The 16,213-nt window shown below is 37.7% G+C and overlaps 1 protein-coding gene across 1 annotated transcript in view; it reads right to left on the reverse strand.

Moving 5' to 3' along the window:
* Positions 1-16,213, reverse strand: part of LOC132117883 (protein sel-1 homolog 3) — a 37,140-nt gene that overhangs the window by 10,198 nt on the left and 10,729 nt on the right. The window contains exons 4-17 of the mRNA XM_059527221.1: positions 13,490-13,611; positions 13,177-13,292; positions 13,017-13,081; positions 12,478-12,601; positions 12,220-12,349; positions 11,439-11,576; positions 11,132-11,355; positions 7,424-7,603; positions 6,211-6,333; positions 5,204-5,344; positions 4,932-4,994; positions 4,674-4,850; positions 3,703-3,830; positions 3,394-3,477 (exon numbers count right to left, since the gene is read on the reverse strand). Of these exons, the coding sequence (XP_059383204.1) occupies positions 3,394-3,477; positions 3,703-3,830; positions 4,674-4,850; positions 4,932-4,994; positions 5,204-5,344; positions 6,211-6,333; positions 7,424-7,603; positions 11,132-11,355; positions 11,439-11,576; positions 12,220-12,349; positions 12,478-12,601; positions 13,017-13,081; positions 13,177-13,292; positions 13,490-13,611 (1,815 nt within the window). The remainder of the gene's footprint in view (positions 1-3,393; positions 3,478-3,702; positions 3,831-4,673; positions 4,851-4,931; positions 4,995-5,203; positions 5,345-6,210; positions 6,334-7,423; positions 7,604-11,131; positions 11,356-11,438; positions 11,577-12,219; positions 12,350-12,477; positions 12,602-13,016; positions 13,082-13,176; positions 13,293-13,489; positions 13,612-16,213) is intronic.

Consider the following 16,213-nt stretch of genomic DNA (forward strand, 5'->3'; position numbering starts at 1 on the left):
GAATGGATTGGTGAATAATGTTCTGTATGCAGGGATGGATGGATGGATCAGTGAATAATGTTCTGTATGCAGGGATGGATGGATAGATAGGTGAATAATGTACTGTATGCAGGGATGGATGGATGGATGGATAGGTGAATAATGTTCTGTATGCAGGGATGGATGGATGGATGGATGGATAGGTGAATAATGTACTGTATGCAGGGATGGATGGAGGGATGGATAGGTGAATAATGTACTGTATGCAGGGATGGATGGATGGATAGATAGGTGAATAATGTACTGTATGCAGGGATGGATGGATGGATGGATGGATGGATAGGTGAATAATGTTCTGTATGCAGGGATGGATGGATGGATCGGTGAATAATGTTCTGTATGCAGGGATGGATGGATGGATGGATAGATGGGTGAATAATGTTCTGTATGCAGGGATGGATGGATGGATAGGTGAATAATGTTCTGTATGCAGGGATGGATGGATAGATGGATAGATAGGTGAATAATGTTCTGTATGCAGGGATGGATGAATGGATAGATAGGTGAATAATGTTCTGTATGCAGGGATGGATGGATGGATAGATAGGTGAATAATGTACTGTATGCAGGGATGGATGGATGGATGGATAGGTGAATAATGTTCTGTATGCAGGGATGGATGAATGGATAGATAGGTGAATAATGTACTGTATGCAGGGATGGATGAATGGATAGGTGAATAATGTACTGTATGCAGGGATGGATGAATGGATAGGTGAATAATGTACTGTATGCAGGGATGGATGGATGGATAGGTGAATAATGTACTGTATGCAGGGATGGATGGATCGGTGAATAATGTTCTGTATGCAGGGATGGATGGATGGATCGGTGAATAATGTTCTGTATGCAGGGATGGATGGATGGATCGGTGAATAATGTTCTGTATGCAGGGATGGATGGATGGATCGGTGAATAATGTTCTGTATGCAGGGATGGATGGATGGATCGGTGAATAATGTTCTGTATGCAGGGATGGATGGATGGATCGGTGAATAATGTTCTGTATGCAGGGATGGATGGATGGATCGGTGAATAATGTTCTGTATGCAGGGATGGATGGATGGATGGATAGATGGGTGAATAATGTTCTGTATGCAGGGATGGATGGATGGATCGGTGAATAATGTTCTGTATGCAGGGATGGATGGATGGATAGATAGGTGAATAATGTTCTGTATGCAGGGATGGATGGATGGATAGATAGGTGAATAATGTACTGTATGCAGGGATGGATGGATGGATGGATAGGTGAATAATGTTCTGTATGCAGGGATGGATGAATGGATAGATAGGTGAATAATGTACTGTATGCAGGGATGGATGGATAGGTGAATAATGTACTGTATGCAGGGATGGATGAATGGATAGGTGAATAATGTACTGTATGCAGGGATGGATGGATGGATAGGTGAATAATGTACTGTATGCAGGGATGGATGGATCGGTGAATAATGTTCTGTATGCAGGGATGGATGGATGGATCGGTGAATAATGTTCTGTATGCAGGGATGGATGGATGGATAGGTGAATAATGTACTGTATGCAGGGATGGATGGATCGGTGAATAATGTACTGTATGCAGGGATGGATGGATAGATAGGTGAATAATGTACTGTATGCAGGGATGGATGGATGGATAGGTGAATAATGTACTGTATGCAGGGATGGATGAATGGATCGGTGAATAATGTACTGTATGCAGGGATGGATGGATGGATAGGTGAATAATGTACTGTATGCAGGGATGGATGGATCGGTGAATAATGTACTGTATGCAGGGATGGATGGATAGATAGGTGAATAATGTACTGTATGCAGGGATGGATGGATGGATAGGTGAATAATGTACTGTATGCAGGGATGGATGGATAGATAGGTGAATAATGTACTGTATGCAGGGATGGATGGATAGGTGAATAATGTACTGTATGCAGGGATGGATGGATGGATCGGTGAATAATGTACTGTATGCAGGGATGGATGGATAGGTGAATAATGTACTGTATGCAGGGATGGATGGATGGATCGGTGAATAATGTACTGTATGCAGGGATGGATGGATAGATAGGTGAATAATGTACTGTATGCAGGGATGGATGGATAGGTGAATAATGTACTGTATGCAGGGATGGATGGATAGATAGGTGAATAATGTACTGTATGCAGGGATGGATGGATAGGTGAATAATGTACTGTATGCAGGGATGGATGGATGGATCGGTGAATAATGTTCTGTATGCAGGGATGGATGGATGGATAGGTGAATAATGTACTGTATGCAGGGATGGATGGATCGGTGAATAATGTACTGTATGCAGGGATGGATGGATGGATAGGTGAATAATGTACTGTATGCAGGGATGGATGGATGGATAGATAGGTGAATAATGTACTGTATTCAGGGATGGATGGATGAATGGATAGGTGAATAATGTACTGTATGCAGGGATGGATGGATGGATGGATAGATAGGTGAATAATGTACTGTATGCAGGGATGGATGGATGGATAGATAGGTGAATAATGTACTGTATTCAGGGATGGATGGATGGATGGATAGGTGAATAATGTACTGTATGCAGGGATGGATGGATGGATGGATAGATAGGTGAATAATGTACTGTATGCAGGGATGGATGGATAGATAGGTGAATAATGTTCTGTATGCAGGGATGGATGGATGGATAGGTGAATAATGTACTGTATGCAGGGATGGATGGATAGATAGGTGAATAATGTACTGTATGCAGGGATGGATGGATGGATAGGTGAATAATGTACTGTATGCAGGGATGGATGGATAGGTGAATAATGTTCTGTATGCAGGGATGGATGGATGGATGGATAGGTGAATAATGTACTGTATGCAGGGATGGATGGATCGGTGAATAATGTTCTGTATGCAGGGATGGATGGATGGATGGATAGGTGAATAATGTTCTGTATGCAGGGATGGATGGATGGATAGGTGAATAATGTTCTGTATGCAGGGATGGATGGATGGATGGATAGGTGAATAATGTTCTGTATGCAGGGATGGATGGATGGATAGATAGGTGAATAATGTACTGTATGCAGGGATGGATGGATGGATAGGTGAATAATGTTCTGTATGCAGGGATGGATGGATGGATGGATAGATAGGTGAATAATGTACTGTATACAGGGATGGATGAATGGATAGATGGATGGATGGATGGATGGATGGAACGATGGATGCAGAATAGGTGATGGATGCTGGATGGATGGGTGATGTACAGTATGAAAGGATGAATGGATGGATGTACAGTATGGAAGGATGGATGAATAGATGAAGAGATGTATGGATGGATGGAAAGATGGATATCTCACCATGATCCTCTTTGATAAGTCTGAAGAGCATCTTTAACCATGAAACCCAGATGTCCATTCATCTCAATGACTTGCTTTAACAGCCTGAAGAAACGGAGAAACCCAAGAAAAAAGAGAAACATATTAAAAAACACAACATATTGAATACTGATCAGATGACCCTGACATTTGCATTTAGACATTTTGTCAAATCTGTCAAACTTGTCAATGTTTTTCAGTTTGTGTGTGGTGGCAGCTGTGCTAACTGAAGTCATTGAAGGATTGTTGAGTGTTGTGCTCAGGTGAGCAGGATATATGAGACTGACATACAGCACAGCTTTGTCTGGATCTCTCGACACTCCTTGTACAGATCCAGTGGAGAGAAACAATGCCGACTGCAAAGCGCCCTCCACGTGACCCAACCGAGCTGCATCCAAGAAGTACTGGAACGCAGCAGTCTGAAAAAAATCATTGAGATCAACACAATATAAACTCATAAAATATAAAACTCTCCATTTTTAACGGTCCATTGAAGTTTAAAGGGAAAGTTAGAAGAACTTTTCTAAAAGATTTTTTAGCTGAGACCGTGGTCCTTGGTGTTTCAGACAATACAAGTCAGTGGCTGCCCATATTTGATCATTTAAAAAGCACAAAATATATGATATATTAAGGTCTTATGAAGCCTCAGACAAATGGTCCAGAGTGATGTCCAGCTGGACTGAAGTATCTGAAATAGTTTGCGGCTCGAGCAGCACAGATCAAAACTCAAACAATCATTCAATCAAACTTACTGATCAGTTGCTCAATCAAAACTTCCTTTTAGGTGCCTGACAGTCACTCAGACTCGAAATGAGCCAAGAAAATAGTGGAGTATCTGATCCTATGATGAATGAATCATTCAGTGCTCCATTTCCTCCAACAGTCACTGAACTGAGGAAACAGTTCAACTCGGATCAAAGAATCAGTTTGCTGCAAACAATCGTATTTCCTCTGGATTACAGGAAATAATGTTGAAAATGATGTTCAATTTCTTGCACAGACAAATCATTTTGGCTTCATAAGACCTCAATATATCATCAGGAGCCATTGGTATTACTTTTGTGCTCCTTGATATGATTGTTTTAATTATCCATGATGGGCAGCCACTGTCTTGCTTTACATGAATCACCAAGTACCATAGTTTCAGCTAAAAATCTTCTTTTATGGTCACCTACATCTTAGATGGCATAAAGGTGATTGAATTAACAGCAAATGTTATATTTTTTTGGGTGAACTATTCCTTTAAGTGTGCAACCTCTGACCTCATTCCTGCCTGGTTCGTCAGGATTGTCACCATTTAAATGGTAGATGCCCACATTAAAGAGCCCATCACGACTGCCATTCTGAGCCGCCAACTCAAAGTATCGAAAGGCCTTTGTTTTGTCCTTCACGATGGTACTGTAATACCATCCGATGCCATTCAGAGCTTCTACAGAACCCTGAGAAAAACACACATGGCCCATTATAGAGATCACAACACTTTTACACACCACCACAAACATGCTCAGACTTGTACTCACCATGTCGGCAGCTTTCTCCAGAAGCTCAAGGCCAAGCGTTCGGTTCTTCTTCACTCCTGTGCCCTGTTCAAGCACAAAGCAAGCAGTTGTTTTTATCAGGTCTACGTGACAGGTAGTCTTGAAAGTATCTACAGATACAACATTTTACATTTATTTTCCTAATCTTGTGTCTGGAGTTTCTACTTCTACAAAACCAAAGTGTGTGTGCTTTTTACAATGCAAATGCTGAATAAGATATGGCTCAAGAGATTTCCATGTAACCCGTGGATCACCTTTAGGAGGAGAATGGCGTAGTCGTACATGGCAGAGGGATCGATCATCTGCAGGGCGCTTCTGGCGTACCACATGACTGCTGCTCGAATGTCTTTCTCCACCCCATTACTGCCCCATAGAAGCATCCTGGCCAGAGTTTTCTACAAGAAATACCAGCCACAACAACTTTAAAACAGCTGAGATTCACAGATGAAGTGACAAAAGTCCATCTGCTGGTTTGTCATCTGAGGTTTTGCCCATGATTTGGCTTTTAATGAGAAATTATTAGTATAAAGAGTATCTTTTCATCCTGGTTTTCCCTCATTTTCTACTTTCGTTTAGAATGATGAAACATTTTTTTTTCTGTTCATTCATTTATTTATTCAAAACTGAAAATAATAATTGAAAATAAATTTTCTAAGAAATGGAAAAAGACCCAGACCCTGAGCCCCAGCTCTGGTTTACATTCAAAAGAAAGAAAAACATGTCTATGACATGCTTAAGAATTTTCCCAAGTGCAATTCTTGAAACATTCTTAAGAAAGTCTCAAATATTTTACATACATACATAGGACCCTAGTATTTTCACCAGCTTAAAATGGTTGTAAGTCAGATATTTCTATTGTTTGCTGTAGTGTGTTCCAAACATTAATTTTGCCATTAATTGTAATAATCCAGTGATCTTTTTTGTCTTAAAGGGGCAGCAGCCTAATAATGCCTGGTGCTGTCATTATGCTCATCAAACAAAACACGTTTTAGAAAAAGTTTTTGACAAATTTTATCTTAAATTTAAGATATTTACAAATGAAGTTTAAGAACATTTCTTTTCAAGGATTTGAATTCTTCAAAATAATTAAATTATATATATATCTATTTTTTGATAAATACAGTGTATTCAATCCACTTCAACACATTCTGACTGCATGTTCTAAATCAGAGGAACTAAAGTAAAATGTTCAAGTTTAACTTGAGAGATATCACAAAGACAAAGAGAGATCACGAGAAAGGGAGGATAAAATATTGAAGACCTGAGATTCTACATCTCCTCTGTCAGCCTGGTGTTTCATATACTGCACAATGTCACCCATCTCGCCCGTTTGAGTGTGCAGCTCATCGTCATTGTTTAAATGAACGTGTTCTGTGGGAGTTTGCTGCAGAGAGGAGACACATTTACACAAGATTAATTCACATCAAAATAATGCTAATCTACATTGACGAAACACTGTACAAACCAGCGGTTAACCTGACGATCCAGGATGTTCATTTGAGTCAGCCTGAGACAGGCTGGGTGTGTCTTTGTGTTTACAAATGTTTCAGTCCAATATTTCATTAAAAACCAACCTAACGCACTCCAGCAGTGTCATTTTTCTAAATATTTGACTGTGCTCGCTGATAAACAAGAGATCCACCTGATACTAAGCCACCATTTTTAAGCAAATGAGCATTTGCAAATGTAATTCCCTTCTGTTCTGTAGTCTGTAGTGTATGCACGATTCAAATGAACTGCATTTTACTGACCGAACTCAAATTTAATTTAATGTGTTTAGACAAGCATGTTTTTCACTAAATAACATTCTAATATCCTAGTCTTTCTGGTAGAAATGTAATCTTTGTATTCATGTTTCATATATTTTTTAATATATATATATATATAATTATTTATTTTTTTAATTTAATTTCTTTGTCAAATGTTGTGACTACTATAATGTTCTTAACTACTAATCATTTTCTTGAGGTTTTACCATATGACAGCATCATCAAGATTGCCATGCAATAAAACAGTAAAAAAAAAAACCTAAACCTTATTAAAAGGTTATGTTGTTTAATGTAATTTCAGCCTTTCAGTGATAGTTTTCTTGTGACAAATTTGGTTATTAAAGGGTATTCAAGTCCTCATCTGTACAAAGGCATTTATAAAGTAATGCTTTTGGAATATATATTTTTTTCTCCTTTTTTGTAATTTATATGTCTGCCACAATAATGCAATGTCTTTGTATTATCTTCATTTGGGGCTTGTTCTTAGCAAAAAATATATGTGATTATTTGTGATTAATCTGATTAATTAATAAAGTCATTCAATTAACTGAAATGAAAGCCCTAGTTTACAGTATTTCTTCTGAAATAATTCTATAATCAAGGTAAATGCAAACATCCAGAGCTGGTTTAAATATAACTTATTTACTATACCTATAAAGTCATTTACATAGATTACTAATCTCTGTAGATAAATGTGTAACTCACCCAAGAGTCTTGTACTTTATCACGGTCGATGCTGGTCTGTTTGCCGATGTTGAAGTAGTAACCGTATGCGGTGTTCTGGTCTTTAGGGAAACCATCCAGACCCTGCATGTGCTTGTATCCCAAATGCATCAGAGCGAGACGGTCATCAGAGACACCGCCTATCAAACTATACACATGACCCTGAGAAAAAGATGTTATCGACAGCTAAAGATCAAACTTTGACCCAGTCAAACGATATGTGTATCTGGTGCTCCTGTGTCTGTGTTTCTCTTATAGCTCTTGCTCTTGCTTCTACTGCAGTGTCTCAGGTTTTGTAGCTTTTTATTAAAATAGTACTCAAGTCAACATCAAACAAAAGAGAAGGCTACAACCTAAAACAATACCTAAATAGCCATTTATCTAACGGTTGCCATTAACCTGCTGGTGACGTCATCCAAAGAGATTTTTTTTATTGTGTACTGAAGAATAAATCACAATAAGACCATGAGTGTATTAAAGAGATAGCCCTTCCAAAAATAAAAATTCTGTCATTGTTTACTCACCTTCGTGTGTTTTTAAACCCATACATCTTCAGATCACAAATGAAGACATTTTTAATGAAATCTGAGACATTTCCCTCCATTGCAAGTCTACCACTGTGACACTTCATAACGTTCATAAAGAGATTGTAAAAGAATTAAAATTACATGTATAAAAATCGATCAGCCAACAAACAGAAGCTCATCATGCTTGTGGCTCAAAAACTATGGAAGGTGGACAGGGTCAAAAGTCTTTAAATGGAACCAATGAAATTTGATGGTCAACATGCACTGTTTGTCCACATTAATGCAACAATATGCACAACAGTCAATAAAACTACTGTATTTAAGACTATATTTGCATATGCAATGTGATGGTACAAAAGTTCATTATTTTTAATGGTAAACTGGTAGGCAAGTATGAAAAAATCTGACATTATATCTGTTCAGCATTATTTCTAGGGCAGAAAAGTCTTGGTCCCACTTTATATTAATTGGCACTAACTACTATGTACTTACATTTAAATTAATCATTTGATACTCAGCACTTGTTGTGTACATAAATCTCACTTGCATTTTGAAAAAAATGCCTGCATGTAATTAATTTCTATAATTACATTTAAAGTTACACTTTTGATAATCTCTAACACCAGCGGTTCTAAAATTCCAGTCCTTGCGACCCCCTGCTCTTCTCATTTGTTATGTATCTCTTTGTTAACACACCTGATTCAAATTAGATCATTTTATTTCTTAAAAACACATTTCTTCGATCTTTATTTGACCCTCTAAATCTAGCACTCTCTATTCTAATTTTATTAAAAAAAATAAAAATAAAAATAACTAGCTTTCTAATCTTTTTGTGTTCCATTTGTTTCTTTTCATTTATTATACAATTAACAAAAGCAAAAACAGACCTCTAACACTAGATTGCTCTATTCTTTATTTATTCTGTGTTCTTTTTATCTATTATATTATTTAAAAGCCCATGCTACGTGTACTGTGTTAAGCTTACATAGACTTGTTATAGCACTTATATATCATTGCTCTTTTGTTGATTTTGATTGCTTCCATTGTCCTCATTTGTAAGTCGCTTTGGATAAAGACGTCTCCTAAATGACTAAATGTAAATGTAGTTTAGATAATCAGCTCATTAGAAGTGAGCTCCGTGCATGAACTGTGTTTCCATTGACATGCTCCCTACATGGTGTTCATTGCTCCCTACTCCCTGAGTAGGGGAAATCTGTTGAAGTTTACCTCACAAAGTGTGACATCATATACCTATGTAAATAAATACAATTTAAATTCACGTCTCGCACACTTCAATGCACTTATATGAATTCACTTTGAACTGGAACCAGGGCGAAATATCCTCTGATGTCTACTTCGCAGGGCACTTACGCTCAAATAGAACAAACATCTGAAGCGATAAAAGAAACAAAATGTGCAGAGCAGGGGTCGCGAAGACTGGAATTGAGAACCGCTGCCTAACCATACCCGTATCCCAACTCAGTTGCAGCTAAATTGTTTTGCAATACAATATGAACACAATAAATACATTGCACTCATTTTTTAAGTACATAGTAGTTAAGGCAACTTACTATAAAGTGGGACCCTAATGAAAGTATTAATATGTGGGTATATATATTATATATTATTATATAGTATTTGCTTTAACAAGTATTACATGTTTTTAAAACAGCCAGTATGTGCGCATGTTGAGAAATACGTTCAAATTCTTTGTCTTAATAGGGTAAAATTGTGTATCTTTACACATACTAAAAAAACAGAGCTAAGACTTTAACGTGGCCAAAATAAACTAAAGAAAGTGTTCCTGTATCTCAAGTGGTAGAGCATTGCGTTAGCAAGCACAAGATTGGGGGTTCAAATCCCAGGGAACACGTTAGGACAAAAATGTTAGCCTGAATGCAATGTAAGTCGCTTTGGATAAAAGCGTCTGCTAAATGCATAAATGTAAACACATTCAAAAGAAAACTGCTGCATTAACGTTGACACAGTATAATTTCACACAATCCATGTAAAGAGTTTTGGCCCAGTCTGCTTTTCATAGAAAACAAACCTCATTAGCTATGTTTCCATCCAAGGATGCTAAATGAAACTTACGCGCAAAACTGGAATATCACATAAAACATTTGAATGAAGCACCGTTTCCATCCAATGAGTCAAAGAGAACAAAATTATCACTTCCTTATAAACTGGCACTAAATATCATTAAGAAAAGTAGGAGAAGCCACTGAATATAATACTTTTCATATATAATAAATTACTTGTGCCTCAGAGCAAGCAGACCTAACACAATAAATGCGGTCATTGCTTTTTAGAGGTGGATGATGCTGTTTGGGAACGCGGTCGTGTAAGACAGTAATTATACAGAAATATTTTGATGACAGACTTTGCTCAGGCATTTCAGAATGACCAAAACAACATATAGATGCTGTGAACAAGATCGGTCTGCTGGATAGTCAACTTATCCCGTCTCATAGCGCAAAGTCACATGACTTTTTCGACGCATATGGTGGAATGTATTCGGTAAATGTGTTTCCATCGTAGTTTATGCACATTTTTTCTTATCGGATAAACAGCTTATCCTACTCAATCCTGCGCCTAAGTTTTTTATATGCATTTTCAGAATTTATAAACACCTTGGCATTTCCATCCAGCGTTTTCATGCGATAATCCAAAAAGAACATTAAAATAGGTGGATGGAAACATAGTTACTGGTTCTCATTGAAGTTCAAACGTGCTGCGTAACACAATAGTGAACCTCAATGGTTCATTAAGCAAGCATGTTTGAATGTGAATAAAAGTCTAAATTAAATCTGTTCACAATATAAGGTGAATGAGTCTCTTCAAATAATTTGGACTAAACTGCTTGATTCATAGGGATTCGTTTTATGATCTCTTTATGAATTTTTTTAAAGCATCAAAATGGTAGTTGCATAGACTGTCAATGGAGGGACATAAATCTCCCAGATTGCATTAAAAATATCTTCATTTATGTTTTGAAGATGAACAAATGTCTAATGGTAATGGAACAATATGAGGATTAGTAAATGATGACAGAATTTTCATTTTTGGTTGAACTATCCCTTTAAGAAGTTAAATAGTGTAAATTTTGATTTCATGTTGACTTGAATAGCTCTGTTGAATGCTCAGGTGTTCTGGTTCCCACCTGCTCCAGGTCCACTGGGACGCCCAGGCCGGCCAGGAACAGGGTAGCGAGCAGGAGAGAGGAGTGCTGGTGACCCCAGCAGGAGGACACCTGAAGCTGCTCAATTACACTGGACATGAGTTCTAGACCACCATCAGATTCCTCTGCTTTAGCTATTGTCTTTACAGCATCCTGGAAGATCACTCGGCCTAGACGTAGCAAATGTCGGCTGCTGTTGCCCAGACCTGAAGAACAAAGAAAGAGGAACCTGTCCATCAGGAGTCATCATATTTCACATTATAGAATCTTATTTTTAAACCACTGCTACCTTTTATGAGCTCCTGATGTTCTTCTAGAAGCCTCAAGGTGAGGTTGAATCTTCTTTGCTGGTCCCACGACCAAGTTTGAGTGCATTCCCTATGACCAAACTTCCTCTTAAGGCCTCCATAGTAAGACTCACAAACATCTGATCACCAAAAACACAAAGTCTTTAAGGAACTGTTCACCCAAAAATAATATTTTGTTTACTTGTTAAATCATTAACATTTGCTGTTCCTCTAATTTGAAGGCCCAAAACTCTAAAATATTGGTGCTTGGAACATTTTAAATGGGGTGTACCAGGTTCGTTGCAATTGAAACCAACTTCAGTATGATCACAATAAAGTTTGAAAAATATGACCCCAAATGGGATTTAAGTATGAGTAAAACTTTTCCTTTTTTGACAAAAATGTATCACACTTTTATCAACAACAGCTGTTTTCATTCAAAGTGGCAAATGTAACTAAATGAAAAATGGAAATAAGACCATTTCAAAGTTGTTGCTTTCTGGGAAACTGGTGCAAATGATCAATAATGCAAGTGGAAGTTGCTGCAGCAGGGGAAGCTCTTTTTTCTGTCATGTTTCTTGTGTTTTAACGACAAATCGTTTTGATGTCAGATTTTGGCTCAGGCATTTCAGATTGATTAAAACAACATTTGAGATGCTGTGCAATGGGATTGGTCTTCTGATTAGTCCAGTTATTCAATTACATGATCTGTTGAGAGCTTGAGGCAGCCTGAAGTTACATTGATTTTAAGTTTAGATTGTAGTCACGTTAATTGTAACTAACCTCTAGAGAGGTCTTGGTTTTGTCTCAGTGCTTGCAGATAGTATTCAGTAACATGGCTCAATTCCTCACAGTGTCTGTGGAGTCTGTCCAGCTCCTTTAGTGTCCTAACGGGGGACAGGGGGTTTGTCACCTTGAATAGAAATGATCCAAGATATTATCGCATAAGAATGTCTGAATGCATGCTGCATTGTGATGTAACCTTGGCATAATAAATTGTTTTTGTCATATGCATTTAACTATTGATAAGAGAGGACTTACGGTTTTTGTGCCTAAACGATAGTATCTGATTGGTCCAATATAGCCATGAAACCCCTGCAAGTAGCTGCATCCACCAATCACGAAATATCCTGATGTGTCATTGAATTGAACCGGCTGACGAAAACTTAAAATAAAATAAAAATAATTACAGAGTTTTACAAAACATAATCTAAACTATACAAATGGCAGTAAAAAGGATTAAAAAAAAATAATTACATTTAGTTGAATATGTTTACCTAAAACTACAGAGAAAAAAATCTGTCATTGGAACAAGACAATATTCTTAGACTACTGAAAATAAAATAAAAATTCTGAAAATAATTATATTTTATTCAATTTATTTCTTGGTTAAAATAATACTATTTTATAGATATTTATAGATAGTATTTTACTTGGAAACAAGCCAAATACATAGGAACAGTTCATTATAAAAAAATAATAAAATAATAACAACAATAATTTGCATTTATGCATTTGAAAGATGCTGTTTTCCAAAGAGACTTTTTCTTTTCTTTTTCTGTGTAGGTGTTATGACTTACTCAAAAGAATGAGTGGTCTCCAAAGTCTTTTCCCCAGGTAAGATCTTTGTAATTGTGAGTTTCGCCTGACATGAGAAAAACATCCAAGAGTTTCTAACAAATTCACACCAGAATGATGTTTCATAGGTTGTGACTACATATGAATATGAATGATGAATACCTCTGACACCTGAAAGAAAGCGTCCAGACGGATCCAGGTATGGAGGGGTAAAGCTGTGTGTGCTGTAAACGCCTTCTCCTCTCCATCCAACATTTGCACCTGCACCACAATATCACCTGAGGACCAAGATATAGTGACACGTTTTTATATTGAAATATATATTACAGTAAATAGTAACTTACATTTCAGACTGTAAATCTTGCTGGTTTTGAGCAACATGAATGATCAATTTTAGAATTTTACAGACGTGGCTGAACTATTCCTTTACACATGCAGTGATATCACAGAATGGAATGTGACCTGACTGGCTTACCTGTGTTAGACAGCATAATAAGTGGACTCCCATAGTTCCTGTATTCATTAACATGCTTGACTATACCACACAAGGACTGGCTGCACCAGCTCAACAAGTACAGCCACACTGAGAGAGTCACCCTGCAGAGAGCAGATGATGGGAACTTCACACACAAAAGGCCAACACCCTCGTCACATTCCACATCATCTCTAGTATTTCAAGATTATCATTAGTAAATCACCACATATGTAGCATTTATTTTCACTACAGTAATGCTAGTTATGTCATCTTATATTACACCTGAGAGAATACAAAATAAATGTTACATTTCCACTGTAAAACCAGAGTGTTAGAGCTCATGTAGGGGCTGGTATTTGCAAAGCCATTATTATCTTTCGTTTAAAGAAATGTTTTCCTTTAGAAGCAAGAAAGAGAATTATTCAAAGTTGTTTCCTCTCCGTATTAGATTACGGTGATGTGATTTATATGCATGCAAGTTCATCTTGCGCTTTGTGACGAGTGCCTCTTCACGCACTCATCATTGTACCTTGTACGAATTGGTGGGTTGGACTTCTTTGTTTCAAAGGAGAAACATGCTGATGTTTATTGCTAAGGCATTGTTAGGAAAACTACCAATTTATATTTGTCGTCTTTTATCGTATTACACCTGTACTTATAGCACTAGATCTAGAGTTAAATTGCTTTTATAGGTTCCTAGAGTACGTTCAGAGCTTGGTAGAACTGCCTTCTCTTCCTATGCTCCCAGGTTATGGAATGAGCTGCAGAGTATAATAATGATAGAAGCACTCCCCTCTTTAAAAGTTTTTAAAAATCTCTTATTGACCAATTTAAGGGAAACGTGTGTATGTTTGGTTCAGTTGTTTTTGTTGTTATTTTGAGTGCTGGACAAAATTTAATGAAATATTCTGAGTTTTATGTTTGTATGTTGTTTATGTGAAACTTTCTGCACTGCCATCTTGGCCAGGACTCCCTGGAAGAAGAGATTTTATATCTCAATGGGATTATCCTGGTAAAATAAAGGATAAATAAAAAAATAAAAAAATTATGGTGTTCTGAATTCAGAGTGTTGCTCTAGGCATTCAAGGTATTCTGACCAAGACTAGGATGTTGCTACGGTTTTCTGACTGAAGACTAGGGTGTTGATAAGGTTTTGTGACTGGAGACAAGGGCGTTGATAAGGTTTTGTGACTGGAGACTAGGGTGTTGATAAGGTTTTGTGACTGGAGACTAGGGTGTTGATAAGGTTTTGTGACTGGAGACTAGGGTGTTGATGAGGTTTCGTGACTGATGACTAGGGTGTTGATAAGGATTTCTGAGTGAAGACTAGGGTGTTGCTAAGGTTTTGTGACTGGATACTAGGGTGTTGCTAAGGTTTTGTGTCTGGAGACGAGGGTGTTGATAAGGTTTTCTGACTGAAGAATAGGGTGTTGATAAGGTTTTCTGACTGAAGACTAGGATGTTGAAAGGTTTTCTGACAGAAAACTAGTGTGTTGTTAAGGTTTTATGACTGGAGACTAGGGTGTTGATAAGGTATTCTGACTGAAGACTAGGGTGTTGATAAGGTTTTCTGACTGGAGACTAGGGTGTTGATAAGGTTTTCTGACTGGAGACTAGGGTGTTGATAAGGTTTTGTGACTGACGAATAGGGTGTTGATAAGGTTTTGTGACTGACGAATAGGGTGTTGATAAGGTTTTGTGATTGAAGACTAGGGTGTTGATAAGTTTTTCTGTCTGAAGACTAGGGTGTTGATAAGGATTTCTGCCTGAAGACTAGGGTGTTGATAAGGTTTTGTGACTGGAGACAAGGGCGTTGATAAGGTTTTGTGACTGAAGACTAGTGTGTTGTTAAGGTTTTATGACTGGAGACTAGGGTGTTGATAAGGTTTTGTGACTGGAGACTAGGGTGTTGATAAGGTTTTATGACTCAAGACTAGGGTGTTGATAAGGTTTTGTGACTGGAGACTAGGGTGTTGATAAGGTTTTGTGACTGGAGACAAGGGCGTTGATAAGGTTTTGTGACTGAAGACTAGTGTGTTGTTAAGGTTTTATGACTGGAGACTAGGGTGTTGATAAGGTTTTCTGACTGAAGACTAGTGTGTTGTTAAGGTTTTATGACTGGAGACTAGGGTGTTGATAAGGTTTTGTGACTGGAGACTAGGGTGTTGATAAGGTTTTGTGACTGGACACTAGGGTGTTGATAAGGTTTTGTGACTGACGACTAGGGTGTTGATAAGGTTTTCTGAGTGAAGACTAGGGTGTTGCTAAGGTTTTGTCACTGGAGACTAGGGTGTTGCTAAGGTTTTGTGACTGGAGACTAGGGTGTTGATAAGGTTTTCTGACTGAAGACTAGGGTGTTGATAAGGTTTTGTGACTGAAGACTAGTGTGTTGTTAAGGTTTTATGACTGGAGACTAGGGTGTTGTTAAGGTTTTCTGACTGAAGACTAGGGTGTTGATAAGGTTTTCTGACTGAAGACTAGGGTGTTGCTAAGGTTTTGTGACTGGAGACTACGGTGTTGCTAAGGTTTTGTGACTGGAGACTAGGGTGTTGCTAAGGTTTTGTGACTGAAGACTAGTGTGTTTTTAAGGTTTTATGACTGGAGACTAGGGTGTTGCTAAGGTTTTGTGACTGGAGACTAGGGTGTTGCTAAGGTTTTGTGACTGGAGACGAGGGTGTTGATAAGGTTTTGTGACTGACGAATAGGGTGTTGATAAGGTTTTCT

The sequence above is a fragment of the Carassius carassius genome, chromosome 37 (assembly GCF_963082965.1).
Source record: "Carassius carassius chromosome 37, fCarCar2.1, whole genome shotgun sequence".
NCBI lineage: Eukaryota > Metazoa > Chordata > Actinopteri > Cypriniformes > Cyprinidae > Carassius > Carassius carassius.